The following is a 23,731-nucleotide window of genomic DNA, read 5'->3' on the forward strand; positions in this document are numbered from 1 at the left end:
GAATTTATGCACTTTGAATGTGATTTTCCCAGTAAATTCAAGATTCCAAATCACTTAGTTTTTACTTCTTTTCTCTAGCATTTCTGCTGATCAATGTAAAATAATGAAATCGTGCAGTATTGTTATTGTTATTGGACTGTGACTTAAAAAATAATACCGAATTAGAAGATTTTGTGATTTTCAAAAATAATTATTGGTGATATATATACACACATCTATACCTTTGTAGTATCTTCCAAAAAAATTTAAATTGGGAACGTTTTCCTTTAGACCAGTGGTCTGCAAACTCATTAGTCAACAGAGCCAAATATCAACAGTACAACAATTGAAATTTCTTTGGAGAGCCAAATTTTTTAAACTTAAACTATATAGGTAGGTATATTTTTATTAACTTAATTAGGGTACTCCTAAGGCTTAGGAAGAGCCACACTCAATGGGGCCAAAGAGCTGTATGTGGCTCGCGAGCCGCAGTTTGCAGACCACGGCTTTAGACCAACAACTAACCTCCTTTGGCTTTATCCGGTGTTTCCGGGATGCCTGATGGGGTGCTTCAGCTGACTCTCCCCTAAGTCATGACGCTGTTTTGTCACTTTCGGCTACTCTGAGTCATTTTTGTCTATTAGTAAGGTGTGCAGCATTCTTTCACAGTCTAGCTTTTTGCGAGTTGGCATCTAAGCATGTAAATCAACTCTGAGTAATGAAGTAATGGAAGAATTAACATTTGGTACAGAAATATGTTATATTATAGGAGATGTTAACTTAAAGAACTGTTTGACATTGTCCTTGGAACCCTCTCAGGTCAGGCCTTGCTACATGTATGTGTAAATTCCTAAAGTTTCAGCACATAATACCATGAGAAGCATAACTTTAGAATTAGAGATGTAAACAGGTTTCTGTGTTTGAGAGTATGTACGTGGCTCTGTATGTGTGCATCTTTGAGAGGTTTTTAAGGAAACACATTGGTATTAACCTCTCCTAAGGCTAAAAACCATGTATTTTTAATAATTAGTTTTCTTTTTTGTGCTGTAGTCTTTTTACTACCTTATGCTTGTTGGAAAGAGTAAAGTGTCACTTACCTTCTTTTTTCTAAGATGACATTAATTTAGATTATTTAAATAATTTAGGCTCAAGAAAATATACAGTTGCAAAGTGAACAAGACAGCAATTCTTAAGTTGCAAGTTTCTATTAAGTTATTTTGACAGGTTAATGCAAAATGCTATAAAATTTAGGAAAACTTAGAATATACTTCTATTCAAATAACACATTTTTAAGAAATGGGTTTATTTTAACCAAAAAATGGTTAAGTATTTTAACCCACCTCCACACAATGGCATTTGGTTTAAATGCCATTTCAATCACATACTTTAAAAATCTATTCATCATAACTTTACATAGTCTTTTAAAATATTTTTTATAGTAAGCACAAGCAACGTGGCCTTTTAATGCCTGGATGTTATAAGATGCTTTGGATATAGCATTTGTTTGTATGAAAATAGTAAACGCTGTGCTGCTCACTTTTCTAGGCCACTTTTTTTTTTCCTGTGTACTGGAGGTCCTCGTCAACTGTGTAAATATAGAATCAGGGAGGCTTGAGATTTTCTAGGTATTTGAAATGTAATCTATAACCTCGAATAAGTGTGTTTCATAGATAGCCCTCATTTCATGCAGAGGCCCTGTATTTAAATAACTCATATCATTGCTATTCTAAGTAGTGCTTTTGCAGTCAAACATCTGAAAGGTGATTGACTTTTCCCCCCGTAGCTCCATAATTTATAAGAAAACATAAAATGAAAAGACTAAATCAAGATGATTTTGGTGCATGGTTATAATCTTAATATCAGTACAGAGAATAAAGACTAAGTCTGTTCAAAATAGACGGGTTAACTAACTGATTAACTTAAATTTCATATCATAACTCCTTTTTATTGTTTAGTTTGTGTTTTTTGTGTTTTTGTTTTGCATTTAATTTGTAGGTGTTTGGTGTCTTTGATTTTATGTCCTTTGAGAAATTTATGATCAGGTACTTTATTTATGACATCGTAGCCTCAGCTTAGGCAATTGATTGAAATACAATGTAGGGCAATTTAGTATGTATTTTTCTAAAAGCTTAAATTGGGAAAATGAACCAACAGTGCAAATGTGAGTTGTTTTGGAGCAAGGTAAGAAGGTATTGGCAGGTTAATTTCTTTATACTTCTTTTGGTTTTTTATTATCAGAGTCTTATTTACAATATTTGGTATAATTTGCTTTTAGAAATTTGTAGTGTATTGTCATATTTTAAAGTTGTTAAGGAAGATTATAATTCACTGAGATTATATATGTAGAAAAGAGTTTGTAAACTATAGAGTGTAATGCCAATATAAGTTATTTTTATTATTATACCAATTATAATATTTAACGGGGCAAGAACTTTATTAATATGCTACCAAAAATAAATGGGATATAATGTTAGTGTAACTGGGGAGGTTAGTGATAACATAGCACATGATAGACTATGTTGGATAAATGACTAGGTTGAAATTATAGAGAAATTACTCAGAGGGAAAAGTTAATACATTTCCTTTTTTTGTGTGGCTGCAAACCCTAAATCATAAAGAACTGATTTAGTTAAGTCTTAATTCATATTCCTTTAATTTAGTGTTGGAAAATACAGCTTTTCTCCATATATATAGAATCTGTCAGCTGTATGAATTAGATTTTGTTAACCAAGTTGAAAATAAATATGTTCATTTAAAAGAAATATATTACAAAGGTTTGGGTTTGAAACACTGAATGCTACAATGTTTTCAGTCTCTCTGTAGAGTAATCCTCTTGTGGACGCAATGCAGTTATTCCCATCACAATGTATGTGAAGTAAGACTCTCAGCTATTTGACACAATTTATAATTTGAGACCAAAAATATTAGTAACTTTGCAGCTTTACAGTTAGAGCTACTAGATGTTTATTGGTCTTTCAGTATTTAGAGTATGGCAGAGGTGAAAAAGAGGAAGAGTAGGTTGACCCTTGGGTACAATTAAAATACCAAATTTTAAAAAATACATGTTCAGGGTAATTGAAAGGAAAAAAGAGCATAAGAAGAAAAAGATTTTTATAACAAATTGGGAGTTGACTTTCTGGGTGCCTGTCCATGTATGGAAAGGTTCTGTGTTGGAGATGGCTGTTTATTGATTGATTGATGACAGTATTACAGATAACCCTCTTTCCCCCTCCACCTAGCCCCTGACCCACCCCAGACCTTCCCCGCACATTGTCTATGTCCATGGGTTATGCATATATGCTCTTTGGTTGGAGGTGGTTATCTTATGGTAAAAGATAATTTTAACTGGACACTGGCAGTGAGGCTAGATTGGCTTGGAGACAGGGGTCAGTGTTCTGACTGATACTGAAGCATTCTGGATGGAAATGCCAACTTTTCTCATATGTCAAAGTATATTTCTCATATATTTCCCTAACCGTGTGAAATATAATGATGGTATAAGGAAATTGTCATGTTCTTGCCTTGTCCTTTTCTGTAACAGCTGTGGACAGAATAACCAGTGAAGATGTTATGATGCTGTATTTAAGCTCACTAACAGTTTAAGTATATTGACTCATAGGTAACTTGAAGTAACTTCAGGAAATAGGGCAGACCTGAAAGTAACAGAATCCTGTAGTTTATTAATTAAAACTCCTTAAGGAAGGGTGAGAAATTACACCTGAAGCTTATAAGAATAAGCCATGCCCATAAGAAATACAAATGCCAATGACTAGTGAAAGATGCACATTCTCACTACTAACCAAGAAATGTAAGATAGAACAGGGTATACTTTCTTTTCAGCTGATAGGTTGACTTAGTAGGCTGCTGGCGAAGCATGAGGAAATCACAGGCATGTATGTTTATTGGAGTGTCAATTGACAACAGTCATGTAGGAGATGGTTTCTTTGCCTCCTAAAACCACACTCTTTTGGTGTGTGGACCAGCTTCAGCAGGACCTCCTAACCGAGTAGACTCATGGAAGCTTTGATTCCTATCCCTTCCAGGCTGGTGATGGGACGAGTGTGTGTGGTAGAAGCTCTGTCTCCAGCAGCTGCTTGGAGGTGTTAGGTAGCAAGCCTGGTTGGGGTGGGGGTGGGTGGGCAAACTTTGACCATGGAGAGGCAGGAAATGGGAAGGAACTAGCAGTGAAATTGCTTTCCTTTCTTCCTTTTTTGCCTCTTCTGAGACATTGTGGTTCATTTATCCCGTGTGACCTAGCTCAGTGAAGCCAGCTCAGTAACCGTACTGTCTTTTACTTGCTTTTCCTCCTTACCTTCCTTACCTGCCTTACCTCTCATTCTTCATATCCTGGTATTTCACCTCCAAAGATTTCCTGAGCTTGCAAGCTTTGCCTCAGGTTCTTTTCTCTAAGGAATATAGGCTAAGCAACTAACAATCCCACTTCTGAGCCTCTATTCCACAAAAGTATTTGGAAATTCTAGAAGATAGATGTATGTGGATATACACTGCAATTTACCTTACTGAAAGGTTGGGAACCATCTAAATGGTCATCAATAGGGAAGTGGTTAGATAATGATGTATAATAGAATACTTTCTAGCAATAAAAAATAATGGTATAGAAAGTTGTCCATGATACAGCATGTGAGGTAACATGCAGTTCATTATGCTTAGTTTGATCCCATTTTGACAAATTAAGTCACCAGACAAATCAGGTGTGTTTGTGCCCATATGTGATTTTCAGAATTTTCCTCTGGGTAAATCTGTGACTACAAACTGAGCCAGAGTTGCTTCATAATAAAGGATGGAAACAAAATATGAGAATATTACTCCATGGGATTTGGAGGGAAATAATGAAATATAACTTTAAAATCTGTGTAGGTTATACTTTTCCTTTAATAGTATTTACTGACATTATAATTGACTGTAAATACTTACCTCTTCCTTCCTCTAAACTTGAAGCTCTAAAAGTTTAAGAAAACATATCTGTCTAGGTCACCATTAGGAGGCAGTGACTGTAAATTGAAGTATTAGATAAATGAGAAATAATACATGTGTATACAGTGAAGTATAAAATCTATTTCCTAGGTCATTTGTAGAACTATTGCTACTGAGCTTTTGGACATAGGTTATGATGTTGCTAAAAATGCTTCAAAGCTATATAAGTAGAACCAACATTTTCAATTCATTTCATCAAACCATTTCATTTTATTTGTTCGTACCATTCCATAAAGTGAGATAGTAAACCACCATTCTGTTTCCACATTATGCAGCTTAATTATAAACTCAGGGTCAGACCTATCCTGGGAGGCAGCAAACCAATAAATCAGTATTACAAATGATATGCCCCAAAGGAGTGTTTACCGGTTACTTTAGCCAACTTATAAATGCGTAGCTTAAGACCACAAGTAATTAGATGGGGTCTGGAATAAAGTGAATGGCCAGTTTCCTGGTATTTGAGAGTTGTTACCTCCGTTTTGCTGATTCTCAGTCTTAAGTTGTCACTGATAGTCTCTGTGTAGGTGTTTCAGGTTTCACTTTTCAATAGTAAAAGCTACATAAACTTGATTATAACAACTAGGAAATAAAAATAAATCACTTAGAAGCAGCAAGTTTTCTGGATCATTAGAAAGAATTTCTTAAGCTTTTGGAATCAAGCTTTTTGTTCTATTATTTTTGGCATAAGTAAACTACTAATAAAGATACATCTTAATGACGATTTCTCATAATTGTTTTAATAATAAAACAAAGTATTTTATTTAAATTTAAGTACACCCAAAAATACATCCTTAATTTCTTTCTCCACCAAGTCAAGAAAACCGCATATGTTGGGAAAGTGCCAGGTTCTTGTTCAATGATCATTATAATCAAACTGTGAAACCACTTACAGATCTCTTGATAGACTGTCAGTGACCACCAAAGCCTGTGACCTTAAAAACATTTAATTTAGGATACTAAGATACTGTTAATATTCATCCACATTAGGTAGTAGAACTATCTATAACTAGACTTAGGTAAAAGGATACTAGGATAATTAGTTTGATGTACTTGATATTTTGTTTACTGTAAAAAATAAGATGATGCCTCATTTTTGAAATACTTGAAAATGGGTAACTGGAAAGACATGGTTTAAACTGTGTATTGATCATTGTTTCACTTTTATTATTATTTTTTATTCATTATGTTAATAGTTTATTTCCTTTTTAAATGTTTTTAATGTTCTTCCCAATCATGAGATTCTGTAATTTAGTAGATGTTAAGGTAGCGTGCAAAATAGTGAATTCCTGTAACTTGCATTGTACTACTATGATATAGCTACTGAGTTACAAAGAAAGATTTAATAATATGTTCATTTGTTCATTTACTTGTTTTTCTTCAATCAACTTGCCTGGCATTAGTGCTAGATTTGGGGATACAAAAGTAAAATAATCCTTTATCTCGAGAGATCAAAATCTAGTGAGAGAGAAAAACCATTTAAAGTGGTCATTTCAGTGGAGTGTGAAGAATACTAATAAAATTGTGAACAAAGGTCTGTGGAATCACTATCTGCTTGTTTATAGCCATGGAGGAAACCTTTAGGCTGGGTCTTACAGTTTGAGTAAACTTATTAGTGGAAGAAGAGGATGGCACAGCATTTTGTATAGAGGCAGCAGATAGAAGTATAAGGGAATCTATATATATAAAAGCCTAAGTGATTGAATGACCGTTTGACCGGTCACTGTGATGTGCACTGACCACCAGGGGGCAGACGCTCAACACAGGAGCTGCCCCCTGGTGGTCAGTGTGCTCCCACAGTGAGAGCACTGCCACTCAGCTGACTGATGGCTCACGGTGAGTGCAGCTGTGGCAGTGCAAGCCTCTCCCTCCATGGCAGTAGGCACAATGGGCTGGGATGAGCAGGAGTGGTGCAGCGCCCTGCTGGGGCTCGGGCTCCTCCCCGGCTGCCTGCCGCTTCACGCACTACTCCATCCCCCAAGTGGTCCTGGATTTCCAGAGGGAACAGGCCAGACTGAGAGACCCCACTGGTGCATGAATCCGTGCACCAGGTCTCTAGTAGAAGTATAAAAAAGATTTGGCATAAAGAAAATGGAGAGGAGCTTAATGTGTATCAGTCATTGGTTAGGAAAACATGGATGGGTAGATTAGGGTTACACTGTTACTTTAGCAGCATTATGAAGTTCTGTGTGGAGTGAAGAGACACTACCCTTTATAGTTCTTCTAAAAGAAAAAACATTATTTTGCTTTTAAGTTTTATAATTCATTCATATATTAAAAAATATTTAAATGCCCACTACTTGGCAGACCTTATATTATTACTTGGGAATTATTAATGTAATGATTTATACTTAAATGTAAGAAGTTTAGATATTGATCTAGAAAAATTCATCTATAGAGGAACTATGTCATGACATTATTTGAAAGAATAAAGAGAGTATAAATGGTGATGGAAGAGACTTGACTTGGGTGGTGAACCCACAATATAGTATACAAATGATGTATTATACAATTGTATATCTGAAACCTATATAATATTATTAACCAATGTCACCCCAAAAATTCAATAAAAAAAAGAAAACATGTACACACACACGAGATAGCTTAGAAAAGTGTGAATATATCTATAGTGCTTAAATTTTTTATGGTAGATTGTTACAGGAAAATTACAGAGTGATAGGTAGGTAATATCCTTAAAGAAAAACTGTTAAATCTTTTTTGGAATTCTGAAGGTGATATGTTAACATACACTTATAATAACAGTGTAAATAAAAGTGCATTCTTAAATAATCATAAAATATGTAAAATGTTCATTTTCCTTCCTATTGATTTTAGTGTGCTCATACTTATCAACATAGAGAAATAGAAAAAATTTTGTCAAGGATGTTTTCTCTTTTAAACTTGTAATGCCAACTGTGATATTTTTGTTTTACCATAAACTTTTGGTATCCAATACAGTCTGTCTATTGGCTCAGCTCTATTGTAAGATACACCTTATTTACTAGATTCTATCATAATTCATCTTAGCCTAAATGGCATGTCAGAAGGAATAACTACCACTCTCATCTGTAAGGGAACAAGCAGCAGATCCAGGAAAAAGGAAAACCTACTAAGGGTAAAGATATTATGGAGTAGCTGGCAGTTCAAGTTACCAGTTTTAGCTCACGCCTTGAGTATTGACTATACTACACACAATTCTTTCAGATTAGTGTGTGTGTGTGTGTGTGTGTGTTTTATTTTTTAGGATTACAGAACTCTTAGACATTATTAAACATAGGCTGGAAGTATCCTTCCTTCTGACAGTTTTGGAAGTGATAAAATAGATCCAGGTTAGGCTATCAATTAATAATAACTTTTGAAATAACTTCATGAAATTTTGATGTTTTGGCCAATGTAGTTTAAAAGTCACATATTACAGTGCTTATTGTTTATATTTAATTTTATAGTCTATGAAACTTTATTTTAACTCACAAGATGTTGTGGGTGTTTTGAAAATAAATGACTTCATATTTATTAATTGTTATAGAGGTTACAACCTCATTGCAAGAGACTGCTTCTAAATCACATGTGTAGTAAATATTTTTATAGAAATATGGTCATAAATAGTCCCAGGAAATCCCTCTTGAATATGCTGTATTTATATTTCAATTTTATGTTGTTGGTTTGCTGTTTTAAAATTGAATATAATTAGAATAAATAATATGCTAATGCCTTCATTTTGCACTTTGAGTCAAAGCTTACTAAATTAAATCTTTACTCCCAGAGTAACATCTTGATGAAAAATATGCCGTTTACTGGGTTTAAATCTTTTCTTGAGATCACGTGTGTCTGATTTTTCCATTTGTAAAATTTAAGAACATTGCATAATACAACTAGATGAGTAACAGTCTTTTCCTTGTACAAGCATCCCTCATTTAATAGAATCTTGAGTAAGAGTAGTTTATGAATTAAATAACTAATTCACTTAAACTTTTCCTCTTCCCCCTGGAACTTGAGATCTTGGCATTGTATATGTATCACCAGATGGGGAGCCAGAGTCCTTTCACTGTGAATGTTATAGTTGAATTAAAATGAATGTGTAAGAACACCTTTTAAATGTACTAACAGCTATTAGTGAGCCCCCTATTCCCCAGTAAACAGACCTTTATATTGGGACTAGAATAGTCACAAAGGACTAGTCTTCTCATTTGCCTGTCATCATCAGGCTATTCATCTGCTATGAGTCCTAGTTATTATGAGCTAAGCCTCCTTAGCTAAGCTAAGATTGAATACTTGAATCTCTGGCTTGATGAACTGCTGTTTCCTCACATCCAAAGATGGTAACAAACTTTAGAGATATAATGGGGGGTGGGGGAGATTTTAGGAAAGAGAATAATAAATTATAATTATAGAGAAGTGCAAAAAAAGTTAAATTATTGAACATGGCTTCAAAATTGGAAATGTTAAGGTAGACTGGGGCCAAATTACTAAAATATTAGATATTTCTCTTGAATAGCTGGACTATCTTAAGCATTCTGATATACTACCAAATTGCCTGATGAGTTTGTCACTTTCAGTATCTTAATGTTATAAATAATTTTAACGTTTTATAATATGAATTGTTGTTAGTGCTTTTTACTACTGTGATCCTGAAAAATATTACTTTTATTAGAACATTTGAAACTGTGTATTTTAAAATTTAGTACATTCTAAGTGTGATCATATTGCGTATGGAGAGGAACAGTTTTATACTGGAACATTTGTTTCTCTTTATAATGAAGTTTAACAGGAAAATGACAGTAATTAGTTTTATACTAAACTTCTTAGGAATCATTAACTCAAATGTAAGTGTTTAATTCTTACTTTCAAGTACTCTTTAGCCGGTATCTCTATCCTCAACATTGTAACTCTAAACTTACCTCTAACTTTACATACCATAAATGGACTCCTATTTGACATGCCTCCTCCTTACTCCTCAAATACAATGGATCTCATGCTGCTTACTGAAATGCCTTCTCTACTGTTTCTACCTGTTTTTATTTAGACCTGGTCAGTTCCTGTTCATTCCATGAAGCCTCCAGTCCACACTAATTTCTCCTCCATATAAATCTATCCCATTTATTGTTTCTAGTATGCATTTTAATATTTGATCTTATATATTGTTTCTTCTCTGTTTTACATGTTAACATCCTAAGTCCCTGGTAATATTAAATGTCTTGATAAAAGTTACCATGATTTATACATCTTTCAGTGATAAGCTCAGTGTTTATTACTGTGTTGAATTGAGTGGAACTGAAAAATGTTAGGGATATTAACAAATTATGCCTCATTATGTGGACATATGCTCTTTGAATGTGGTTCTGACAATTATATTGTCTTTTTAAAAACATTTCCAGTTTCTGAATCATGCTTATTCACTGGGCTATCTTGAGCCATGCTGTAGGAGAGAAATATTAAACTAGGATGTATATTATCAACATTGATAAGAAGCTAATGTTTATAGTACAGCAGATTTTTATGGAATAATATATTTAGTGTTTGTGTATGTCTATGTATTTTGACATTTTATTGTATGAAAATTCTCTTCTGTTTTTTTCCATTAATTTTTGCCTCCCTCAAGAGAAGCCACTCATCTGAGTCATCCTAGCCTCCCCCATTTCCTTAAGTGATTATAATTTTTCTCTGACTACTGATTTTAAGTTTTCTTAGCACTAATCTGATTATTGAGGTCTTTTAAGCAATAATCAACTGACTGGCAAAAGCAAATGTAATTTTTTCCTAATCTAGTGGGCCAATGAACTAGTAACCTTTGATCTCTCACTGAGACAAGGTGAGATGGAATAAGATACTTTTCTTTCCTTAGGAGTCTCTAGGGCAGTGGTTCTCAACCTTCCTAATGCTGCGACCCTTTAATACAGTTCCTCATGTTGTGGTGACCCCCAACCATAAAATTATTTTCGTTGCTACTTCATAACTGTAATTTTGCTACTGTTATGAATCGTAATGTAAGTATCTGATATACAGGATGTATTTTCATTGTTAGAAATTTAACATAATTAAAGCATAGTGATTAATCACAAAAACAATATGTAATTATATATGTTTTCCAATGGTCTTAGGCGACCCCTGTGAAAGGGTCGTTCGACCCCCAAAGGGGTCGCAACCCACAGGTTGAGAACCGCTGCTGTAGCGTAATGCTAAGAAAAGGTAGGTCCCTTTTGAACAAAGAGACTGGGGACAATTCAGCCTACCAGGATGGTTTAGGACTGAAAGAGCAAGCAGGATTCAACATGTAAAGGACCTGCAAGTGGCTCTAGTTGGTGCGACTCAGTAGTTTGAGTGTGTCCTCCAGTGCACCAAGAGGTCACCTGTTTGATTCCTGGTCAGAGGCAGATTCTCTCTCACCAATGTTTCTATCTCTCACCCTCTCCCATCCTCTCTCTCTAAAATCAAAACATATTTTAAATAATAACAATAAATAAATAAAGGACCTGCATGTGGCAGGTGTGACTCCTCTCTACTTGCTAAGGGAATATATCTTCAGAATTAGGTCCCAACCATCCTCTCTAGGTGTACTGATAATTTCATCCAGTCTTATTTTAGTTGTTGAATTATTCTGTGTGCTGTGTGTAGGAGGAGGGAGCCAAAGATCTGTGTTTAGTCTGCCATCTTCCTATTGTTTTATGCTGGGTTTTCATTTTTATGTTTCCAGGTTTTCTAGTGAATGTAATTTTCACATACTCATTAAGCTTTTGTTATAGTGTGATGTTATGAAAGATAATTTATTTGATCTCTAAGTAAAGGTCAGAATTTGATCATACACATGGTCTCCTACTTACGATATTTTGATTTTATGATGGTGCAAAAGTGATATACATTCAGTAGAAACCGTACTTCAAATTATGAACTTTTTTCTTTCTTGGGCTAATTGGAACAATACTGTCTCTTGTGATGCTGGGCAGCAGTAGTGAGCCGCAGTCCCCTGTCAGCCACCAATCATGAGAGTGGGTAAACAAACAATACTCTTTGGTGTATTGTTGCCAGAGTTTATTGGATATTGTGTTTTCACGTCCCATCATGTCTTCAAAATGCTCATCTGTGTCCCCTGCTTCTGGTGAGAAGAAGAGGAAGGCAATGACTCTTGAGATGAAACAAGATAATTGCCCAACTGTAGGCAGTTGTAAGTGTTCTGAGCATGTTTAAGGTAGGGTAGGCTAAGCTATTATGTTTGGTATATTAGGTGTATTAAATCCATTTTCAACTGGTGATATTTTCAACTTGTGATGGGTTTATCAGGACATTAACCCCATCATAATTTGAGGAGCCTGGTGTATTCATTGTGTGAATTTTTCTGATACTCTTCACAAATAATTGAAGGTATAATGGGAATACCTTTTAATGTTGCATTTTAGTAGTTTCTATTTCATGCTTTATCAGTCTCTTACCAAAGGAATGTTCTGCATACCTGCTGTTCCTATAACCAGTGTTTTCACATGTTCTTGGACCAACTGCATCCAAAGTGAAGCTTGCCATGAATTCTCTTCGGTAGTAACAGAAAATACCAGACCAATTACTGCCCACACATTAATGGTGTTCTCATCTCCAACCTTGCATGTAATTGCTGCTGTCAGATACAATTATTGTCTACACAAGTTTCTTACCCTGGGAGCAATCATGCGTGCCATGGCTTGATGTAGAGTTAGAAAATGAGAGGAGCAGTTTTGAAACTTTTTGAAGGTTTTGCTTATAAACTTATCTATTCTGAAAATTTAAAACTATAAACTTACCATAGCCTTTTTGTTTTTAGAAGACTGACCTGAATAAGTCTGACAGTGACAAGAGAATAACAAAAAAAAAATTTGAAGGTTCATTGATTAGAATTATATTTCTGAATAATTAATTATGAATACATTTCCTTTATGGATTAGTACCATATTGGATGCAGTTCAGGAAACTTAATTCTAAGCTGGTGTAAAATATATATATAGTAGTTAAATCCAGGATTAATTTGATTTTGTGATTATAGTGATAGTGCAAGATCATAATCGATCCAGTGGCTCTAGGTTGGAGATTGCTTATTATAGTAATACTTCCTTGATTCCAGATCTGGAGAATGAACTTACAGTCTACAGCAGGGACTGACTTTGCCACTAGAAACTTAATTGGATAACTTTGATTTACTTGAAATTTGGTATGACATTTATTAATACTCTCCTATGTACTTAAAATAAGAATTCATATGATAAGTTTTATTTAATTGCTTGAATTTTGCTTACAGTTGACCCTTGAACAACACAGGGGTTAAAGGTTCTGACCCCTTGCACAGTTGAAAACCCATGTACAACTTAGGACTCCGCAAGAACCTAACTACTAATAGCCTACTGTTGACTGGAAGCCTTACTGATAACATAAACAGCTGATTAACATATAATTTGTATGTTATATTAATGCTGTATTCTTACAATAAACTAAGCTAGAGAAAAGAAAATGTCATTGAGAAAATATGTTTATAGTATTTACTGGAAAAAATCCACATGTAAGCGGACCTGTGCAGTTCAAACGGTGCTCAAGGGTCAACTGCTTTTGTTAGAGAGATTATTTCAACCAAATTTTGAGCTGTGAGTCAAGAAGTGTGATTTGCCTTAGGTCAGTGATATATCCAAGTGGCTTGTTTGTGCATCAGATTGATGGAATTTAGGTCATTGGCCTGCATATTCCAGCTGCAAGGGAATTTGAGAAATGTGGTTTTGAGGATTCTCTTATAAAGTTGGGACGCAAAATATGGAAACCTATTAAAACAGTAAGATAGTGTTCCAAAGACTTTGATAAGCCACACATAACATGTCCATTAGACTTGTTTTTCTTTATCAATCTCTGAACCTCTCTTTCATGAACTCATCCATCTTAAGATGGTTGAATAGAGGCAAATGTAATGGAAAAGGCTATAGAATGAAAATACATCTAATTTAGCAATATTAATTGATTCCTTTGATTCCTTCATTTATGCATTTCATCAAAAATCATAGTTACTGGCCCTGACTGGTTTGGCTCAATGGATAGAGCATCGGCCTGTGGACTGAAAGGTCCCAGGTTCGATTCCGGTCAAGGGCATGTACCTGGGTTGCGGGCACATCCCCAGTAGGAGATGTGCAGGAGGCAGCTGATCGATGTTTCTCTCTCATCGATGTTTCTAACTCTCTATCTCTCTCCCTTCCTCTCTGTAAAAAAATCAATAAAATATATTTTTTTTAAAAAAATCATAGTTACTGGAATTTATTTTAATTTTAAAAGTTTCTTTTTGAACTAATGAAGTACTTTACTTAAATTTAAAAAATGTACACCTAAGAAAAAGAACAAAATTTTAATTCAGAATATTGTAAATATGTGATAATGGTCCCTAAAGTAGCTTGGAGAGGTAGCATCATTTAATAAAAACACCACAAGCTTTAGATATCCGAAGGTCTCAGTTCTGCCAATTACTGTGTGCCATTGGGTACTTCTCTTATCTTTATAATCTGTAAAATAGAGATATATTTTATCAAGTATAAGGGAGTTACTCAGTTTTTAACATTTATAAAATTCTGGATATGTCTTAAAATAGATGATGTATATATTATATTTAATTGGCTATATTTTATCTTAGCATAAAATAATGCTGTTCTTTATAATTTGATGTCTTAATTAAATGAAATATAGTATAAATGCCAACTTTATAGAAATGTTTTGAAGTTGGAATTGGAAAATATATGTAAAGTGTGAAGCATATGGAATATATTCATTAAGTCCTAGTTTGCTTTCCTTTTTTTCTAATAATAGTTATTTTGTTAGGTTTTCTGGTTGGTTTGGAGGTTTGTTTTATCAGGAGAATATTAGATAAAGACTCGTGGTTCAATATTGTAATTTTATACCTCAAAACATTTTGTATCTGTCTTGCTGAGACACTTTATCTTTGGAGAAATGGCAATATTTTGGAAAAATTGCTGAATACTTATATAGTGTTCACTTTATGCTGAGCAATGTTAGTTTTATATATATATATATATATATATATATATATATATATATACACACACACACTTTATTTAAAATACTTTAAACACTCAGATGAGATAGTGATGAATCCTATTTTTTACAAATGAGGAATCTAAAGCAGAGAGATTTATTTACCCAGTCATACAGCTAAACCTATAAACAAAGTAAGTAAACAAACCAATAAAACAGAAGCCAAAAAGGTAGTAGTATGTGGAAACAAGAAACTCAACCCCCTCCTTGCATATATTAGCCTGATAACATTTAGAGTAGTTATTTTTCAGATGGAAAGAAAGTTTCACAAGGTTTTAAGTCTTGACCCTGCAACTGACTAATGTGGAATCTGAATCCAAATGGTAAAGATTCAGCCAACAACTTATCCTTTCCCCTCTGAGTGAAGGAACATTTCAGTGTCTCAAATAATATAGGCTGAGGCAATGTAAGAATTGGCAAATTTTATCCTATTGGCTGCCAAACTGTAGTCTCTTTCTTTAACTGCTGATGCAACATAAAAATAACTTAATGGATTTTGAGTAGAGAGAAATGGAATAAACTTCTTAAGCCTCTGTGAGAAACATTTCATTGGAGTGGAAATCTAGAGGCTAAAGTAGCCAAAGTTTACCCCTTCTTGTAGATGAAGTGGATGGAGATTAAAACTAATGCATCTTTGGCAGCTTTATTCTGAATTCAATCTGATAATGGCAGATTATTTTTGAAATATTATTTCTGCTCAAGATATAATCTTCCCTTCTCCTCACCCCCCAGGAATAAAAAAGTTATCATCAGTGTTCTAACATGCTTTGTGCTGTTGCTTCAGAATGAGAAATTAATCCTAGGAAGAAGAAACATATTTAGAATACAATATATTCAAATTATAGAGTCATATTTTTCCCAAAAATTTTTATTACAACTGTATTATGCTTTATGTACAGAGATATCCATCATATATTTATGAGGGGAAAAGTGAAAATAACCTAAGTAGGTAACTATCAGATAATGGTTAAGTAAGTTATAGTACATTGGTACATAGAATGCTAAGCTGATTTTTAAATTAATGTTTGTAGGACTCCTGTTCCTGGGCATGGAGTAATAGGAATGAGATTTACCCTTTGCCAAAACAAGAAGAAAACTAGACATAATAGATAAAACAATAGTTTTTAGAAATGGCACTAAAAGTTGTATACAGCTAGGAGAGAAGGGAAATAGGAGCTCTACAATCGCTTCAGCTTATTGCCTGGAAGTAATTTTCAGGCTACAGTAAAGGGAGGGCGGATCCAGTTGAGCTAGAAAATGCAGGACCAAATACTAGAGAAGATGTTTCTGCAGAGGGAGAGAGAGCTCCAGAGATCTGCAGAGGTGTCCCTTTGACTGAATACTAATGTGTGTGTGTGTGTGTGTGTGTGTGTGTGTGTGTGTGTGTGTGTGTGTGAGAGAGAGAGAGAGAGAGAGAGAGAGAGAGAGAGAGAGAGAGAGAGAGAGAGAGAGAGAGAAAGGGAACTAACAGGCTGGGTAAAGAATTACAAGAAAGCAGTAGGCCAAACCATTCTTGGAGCTGATAGGACTGAGAATATTTCATTTCCTACTAGTAAGAGTGGAAAGAAAATGTAATATATGGGGCATATGGTAGAGGCCTCAAAAGGATTTCATCTCAGTGGTGAGGCTAAATTAAGCTCTAGATTGAAGGCTGCTCTGCCACTACCTTAACACGGTTTTAAAGTGAGCCTTGAAAGGATCAAATTGATTCCACATAATTGAATTCATGCCAAAACAAAGTCTAACATATTTTAAAGGCACACAACAAAACCAGCAAACAAGAGTGTAAAATTTACAATGTCTGGTTTACAGTAAGTCTCTCAAGCATTTGAGGACAGCAGCAAAATAGCACCCTTAACTAAGAAAAATACCTGTCAATGAAAGCAGAAATGATAGAGATGAAAACAGCTATTATAAATATATTCTATATATTCACGAACATAGAGGAAAACATGAACATAATAGAGAAATGGAAGATACAAAAAGCCCAAATGGAACTTCTAGAGAAGAAAATTATCCTATCTAATAGACAAACATAGTAATTAACTGTAACTTTGCTACCCTTCCCATTGGCTAATCAGCGAGATATGCAAATTAACTGCCAACCAAGATGGCAGCCGGCAGCCACGCAGCTGAAGCAAACATGAGGCTTGGTTGGCCCGGCGATGGAGGAAGCCAAGGTTCCCCGCCTGCTGGAGCCCAGCTCTGAGCTCCAGATGCAACAATGTTGCAATTATAGAAGCTAAACAAACCCCAGGTACCTGCTTTCAGCTGCCAGTGGCTCAGAGCTTAGAGAGCCAGTGATGGCAACAGAGTTTCAATTATAGAATCTAAACAAATCCAGATACCTGCTTTCAGCCAGCCACGGCCTCAGAGCTGGCAACGGCCTCAGAGCTGGAGCTGGCTCTCAGCTCCAGTGACAGCTATAGAAGGTAAATAAATCCCAGAATAAAAAAGAAAAAAGAAAAAAAAAAGAGCCTGGGAGCTTCAGTCACCCGCCAGCCTGAAAACAGCCCTCAGTCCCTCACCCAGACTGGCCAGGCACCCCATTGGGGACCCCCATCCTGAAGGGGGTGTGACCAGCTGCAAACAGCCATCAGCCCGTCATCCAGGCTGGCCAGGCACCCAAGCGGGACCCCCACCCTGATCCGGAACACCCTTTAGGACAAACCAGCCGGCCCCCACCCGTGCACCAGGCCTCTATCCTATATAGTAAAAGGGTAATATGCAAACTGACCCTAACAGCAGAAAGACTGGGAATGACTGGTCACTATGACACACACTGACCACCAGGGGGCAGACACTCAATGCAGGAGCTGCCCTCTGGTGGTCAGGGCGCTCTCACATGGGAGGAGCTCTGCTCAGCCACAAGCCAGGCTGATGGCTGCCAGTACAGCGGTGGTGGTGGGAGCCTCTCCTGCCTCCTCAGCAGCGCTAAGGATGTCCGACTGCAGTTTAGGCCTGCGCCCTGCTGGCAAGTGGACATCCCCCAAGGGCTGCCGGGCTGCCAGAGGGATGTCTGATTGCCAGCTTAGGCCCAATCCCCCGGGGAGCGGGCCTAAGCCAGCAGGTGGTCATCCCCTGAGGGGTCCCAGACTGCGAGAGGACACAGGCCGGGCTGAGGGACCCCCCCCGCCCCCCCCCCCCCCGAGTGCACAAATTTTTGTGCACCGGGCCTCTATTATCTGATATAACACACTGGATAGGATTAACAGAAGCTTAGATATTGCATAAGAAAAGCTTAGTGAACTTGAAGATGTAGCTATTGAAACTAATAAAAATCAAGCACAGAGAATAAAAAGACGGAACAAAAATGAACAGAAGCCTAATGAGCTATGGGAAAATACCAAGCAATGTGTAGCATATTGGAGTCCCAGAAAGAAGATAAAAAGCAAGCGAGAAAAAAGAAACAGTTTAATGAATGATAGCTGATATTTTAAACATTTTATGAAAATTATAAATCAGAGTCTTTCATCCTTTGCAGCATTAACATTTGAGGCTGGATAATTCTTTGTTGCAGAAGGCTGAACTATGTATTGCAGGATGTTTAGCAGCAACTCCAGTCTCTACTTACTAGATGCCAATAGGACCATTCACTTGCAACAACCAAAAATTGCCCTAGACATTGCTAGATATCCTTGGAGGAAAAGGGGGGGCAAAAAACCCCAAAAACTCCCCTAGTTGAGAATCACTGCCATAAACCCATAGATCCAAGAAGCTCAGTGAACCCCAAGCAGAAGAAGCACCAAGACACATCATAATCAAATTGGTGAAAACCAGTGAAAAAAATCTTAAAAGCATCCAGATCAAAAAAGAAAAGAAAAGAAAAGAAAAGGATACAGAGGAACAAATGTAAGAACTACAGCAAACTTCTTTTCAGAAATCTAAAATCAGTAGGGGGCAACATCAAAAGGAAAAAACTATCAACTCATAATTCTATACCATTTAAGACAGCTTTAAAAATGAAGGTGAAATTTACTTAACAGTACAATAGGCATTTATGAGAAAGTCACAGGTAACATTACATTCAATGGTGAAAGACAGAAAGCTTTCCCCTTAAAATCAGGAATAAGACAAGGATACCTGCTTATACCACTGCTATTCAACATTGTACTGTAAATTCTAGCCAGAGCAATAAAACAAGTAAAAGAAATAGCATTCACAATGGAAAGGAAGAAGCAGAACTAGCTCTGTTGACAGGTAACATGATTCTTACAGAAAATCCAAAGAATCTCCCAAAAAACTATTGGAGCTAATAAATTCATTCAGCAAATTTGTGAGATACGAGAGCAACATACACAACATACAAAAATCCGTTGTGTTTCTATACACCAGCAATGAAAACCCCAAAATGGAAACTAAAAAAAAAAATTTATTTACAATAACATTCAAAAGAATAAAATGCCTAGGAATAATTTTAACCAAGGAGGTTAAAGGTTTTACACTGAAAACTATAAACCATGTTGAAACAAATTAAAGAAAACCCAGATAAATGGAAAGATTCATAGATCGGCAGGTTTTATATTGTTAAGATGATAGTACTACCCAAGTGACCTACAGATTCAATGCAATCTCTTACCAAAATTCTAAATGCCATTTTTGCAGAAATGAAAAAGTCAGTTCTCAGATTTAGATGGATTTGCAAAGGACCCAAATAGTAAAACAATATTGAAAAAGAACAAAATTGGAGGATTCACACTTGCTATTTCAAACACACTATAAAGCTGAAGTAATTATAGCATTGGTACTAGTATAAGGATAGACTAGTACAGTGGTTGGCAAACTGCAGCTTGCGAGCCATATGCGGCTCTTTGGCCCCTCGAGTGTGGCTCTTCCACAAAATACTGACTTCTGTGCATGGGCCACAAAGTTTCGATCGCACTGTACATTCGCGCCGTACGTGGTATTTTGTAGAAGAGCCACACTCAGGCCAAAGAGCCGCATGTGGCTCGCGAGCCGCAGTTTGCCGAGCACTGGACTAGTAGAATAGAATCGAGTCTAAAAATAAAACCTCATTTTTATGGCCAATTGATTTTAAATAAGGGTGTCAAGACTCAATATTGCAGAAGTGGGCTTTTGCAGAAGTTACAATTTAAGTCTTTCAGACAGTGATAACATCCAAGTTCACTGCTTCCACATTACATTTTTGGAAGAATCTTATTTCTAAATTTAATCTTCATCTTGTGCTTTTTAAGAATATCAAGGAACAGAGTATTGAATATTTGATTTTGAAACCTGCTTCCATAAGAGTTTATTTGGCTCTTTTTCTTTTATTTTAGATTTCCTTCCTCTCTCCCTTCCACCTTCTTCCTTTCCACCACCTAAAAATATTTTTTTTTATGGTTGAATTTTAGGTTTTATTATGTAGTTTACGTAGTTTACTATGTAGTTTTGGGGGGGTGGATTTTAATTTTGTTAGTGTAGATATGATTTTCCTGATCACCTTTATTTCATATTTTTTTAATACTCACCTGAGGATATTTTTTCCATTAATTTTCTTAGTGGAAATAAGGGAGGGAAAGAGAGAAACAGAGAGAGAAACATCGATGTGAGAGAGACACATCAATTGGTTGCCTCCCACACAAACCCCAACTGGGGCCAGGGATCAAACCCAAGACCCTTCAGTCTTGGGGGGGGGGGGCCCCATGCTCTAACCACTGAGCAAAGCTGGCCAGGGCCTCATTTTTCCACATGGAACATCCATATTTTCTACCTTGAACTTGGCTAACATCTTATAATCAGTTAGGGCAGTGGTCAGCAAACTGCGGCCCCTTGTGTGTGGCTCTTCCACAAAATACCTCGTGTGGTGCACACGTACAGTGTGATTGAAACTTGGTGGCCACACTCAAGGAGCCAAAGAGCCGCATGTGGCTCGCGAGCCGCAGTTTGCCAACCACTGAGTTAGGAAATGGCTTTTATGTGACTCCATAGGCACTAATGGAATGAACATAGCTTGCTAGTGGGTACTCATTCCACTGCTCTGATGACCTGAGAGTACACTTGCCTTTTTGATACCATCTTGAAATTGTTAACTAGCACCTTCAAGAAATGGTGGACTGTCAAACTTTTAGTAATCCTTTGCAAAGTAGTGTTTTGTAACTAATTTAAATACACATTGCTTTAACCCTTGTGTCTTTTTTTTCTACCTTTTATCCCTCCCACAGTCACCAGAGAAGAAAGGAAAAGAAGCAAATACTGGTTTTGGCGGACCAGTTGTTAGTTCTCTGTATCATGAAGAAATCATCAGGTAATTTTCTCTTCCGGTCTTTGATATAGGGATATCTATCTCTATCTGGATATATATATTGTGTGTGTATTTATATATTTTTGATCCTGAAAACTTTCATTGGTGAAGAACTTTTTCTTAACCTGAAACTGATTTGGTGGTATATCTAGAAAGATCATAAATGGCAGGGAAGGATTTTAAGGTGTATAATCATTAAAATCATTGTGTCTGAATCAGTGCCAGATAGTAACCCTTCCCACCATATAAATATTTGGTAGGGCAAGGTTTTGTGTCTCAGAGAATCTAAAGCTTTGGATTTTTGTTGTTAGTTTTCCTCAAAATACCATTATTGTAAAGATTTTCATTTTTATAGTTCATTCATTCTAGCTGCAAATTAAAGATCACTTTGTAATATAAAACGGTACACTAAGGAAAACGTTGTGGAGGTTCCTCAAAAAATTAAGCAATTACTATGTGACCCAGCAATTCTAATTCTAGTTCTGTATCCCAAAGAATTGAAAGAGAATCTGACAGACATATTTGGCACACTCGTGTTCATAATAGCCAAGAGGTAGAACAACCCAAGTGTCCATTGATGGGTGAATAAACAAAATATGGTATGTATAATGGAATATTATTCAGCTTTGAAAAGGAAGGAAAATTCTGAAACATAGCTAGAACATGGGTGAACCTTCAGGACATTATGTTAAGTGAAATGAGCCAGTCACAAAAAAATAAATACTATATGATTCCACTTATATGAGGTGTCAAGAGTATTCAGATTACAGATATAGAAAGTAGAATAGTAGTTGTCAGGAGCTGGAGGAAGGGAAAAGTTGTTATAAAAGTTTCAGTTTTGCAAGATGGAAAAGTTCTGGAGATTGGTTGCACAACAATGTGAATTTACTTAGCTCTACTGAACTGTACACTTAGAAATGGTTAAGATAGTAAATTTTTAAAAAATATATATTTTATTGATTTTTTTACAGAGAGCAAGGGAGAGGGATAGAGAGAAACATCGATCAGCTGCCTCCTGCACACCCCCTACTGGGGATGTGCCCGCAACCAAAGTACATGCCCCTGACCGGAATCGAACCTGAGACCCTTCAGGCCATAGGCCAACGCTCTATCCACTGAACCAAACTGGTTAGGGCAAGATAGTAAAATTTTATGGGTTTGTTGTGTTTTTTTAAACACAAAATTTTTTTTTAATATATTTTATTAATTTTTTACAGAGAGGAAGGGAGAGAAAGAGTTAGAAACATCGATGAGAGAGAAACATCGATCAGCTGCCTCCTGCACATCTCCTACTGGGGATGTGCCCGCAACCCAGGTACATGCCCCCGACCGGAATCGAACCTGGGACCCTTCAGTCCACAGACTGACGCTCTATCCACTGAGCCAAACCGGTTTCGGCAAACACAAAATTTTTAAAGGTTATTTTGTATTTAATAAAGGTCTTAAATTTTATGTTACATATAAAATTTATTGGATAATCTTTTTCTTTCAGCACTGTTTGTGTAAATCAGGAATTCTGTCCTGCTTTAAAGTCATGTGACACATTCATCTAAGATTGCTCCTTTACAGATAAAAACAAAATAGGAATCTCTGATGTTTTTACTCTTTTTGAGTTATCTGAACTTTACTTTTCCTACTCGTTAACATGAAGTAAATGAGCTCTAATCTTTAAGTGGAAAATTGTGTCTTCATAGAGTGAAGAGGAATTGTACCAAAATGTTATGCTTCACTCTTGCAAAAGAGTTTGATGACATTATCCATCACATAAGGAAGTGATGATGACAACTCCCAGGTAGCATTCTGAGAGGGAAGTTACTGATAACACTATGAATGCTCATAGTTTCCAGTTAATGATCAGTCAGTTAATACTAGGAGTCCTCTCTTGAATCTACTAGTATTTGCATAGCAAGCACACCATTTTTTAAGATTAAATATTTATTTGGGTTATGAAAGGGAAAGGCTGATGGAGAATTAAGGAGAATAAAGATACCCTTTAAGGCTGCTACTGGCCTGGAGTACATTTGCCACCCTGATGCCTTTTTGGGTCTCTGAGAACTCCTGAGGAGCCCATACAGTTTTGAGGAAGCATAGTTTAAAAAACATTTTCAGAACTTAATCCCCCTGCCCCTTAACTCTTATATATTCAGAAAATGTTTTGGGGTTCTTAATTTATATATTCCATCTTTAGAGTCTACTTAAAAATGGCATCTTAGAACCCTCACCCTACCAATCAAAGTTTATTAAATGTTCAAATCAAGTCATTTTCCTACGTGATAGAAGGAGAGGTTAGTCATTCTCTGTTTTCCCATAGTCCTTTGTTCACACTTTTGTTATAGCACTTATCATGTTATACACATTGAATTATAATTTTTAAGAACACTCTATCCTTCCACTAAGCTTAGATTTTGGAGATCAGGGATCATATTTTATTCATCTCTGTACTCTCATTATTCTGAGGAAGTTCCCAGAAGTTAG

General features: G+C 36.0%; 1 protein-coding gene across 2 annotated transcripts in view; it reads left to right on the forward strand.

The window, feature by feature from the left end:
• Window positions 1–23,731, forward strand: part of ACBD6 (acyl-CoA binding domain containing 6) — a 137,137-nt gene that overhangs the window by 24,383 nt on the left and 89,023 nt on the right. For both annotated transcript variants that reach the window (XM_059675459.1, XM_059675458.1), the window contains one exon: window positions 21,177–21,259. In XM_059675459.1, the coding sequence (XP_059531442.1) occupies window positions 21,177–21,259 (83 nt within the window). The remainder of the gene's footprint in view (window positions 1–21,176; window positions 21,260–23,731) is intronic.

Source organism: Myotis daubentonii, chromosome 18 (assembly GCF_963259705.1).
Source record: "Myotis daubentonii chromosome 18, mMyoDau2.1, whole genome shotgun sequence".
Taxonomy (NCBI): Eukaryota; Metazoa; Chordata; class Mammalia; order Chiroptera; family Vespertilionidae; genus Myotis; species Myotis daubentonii.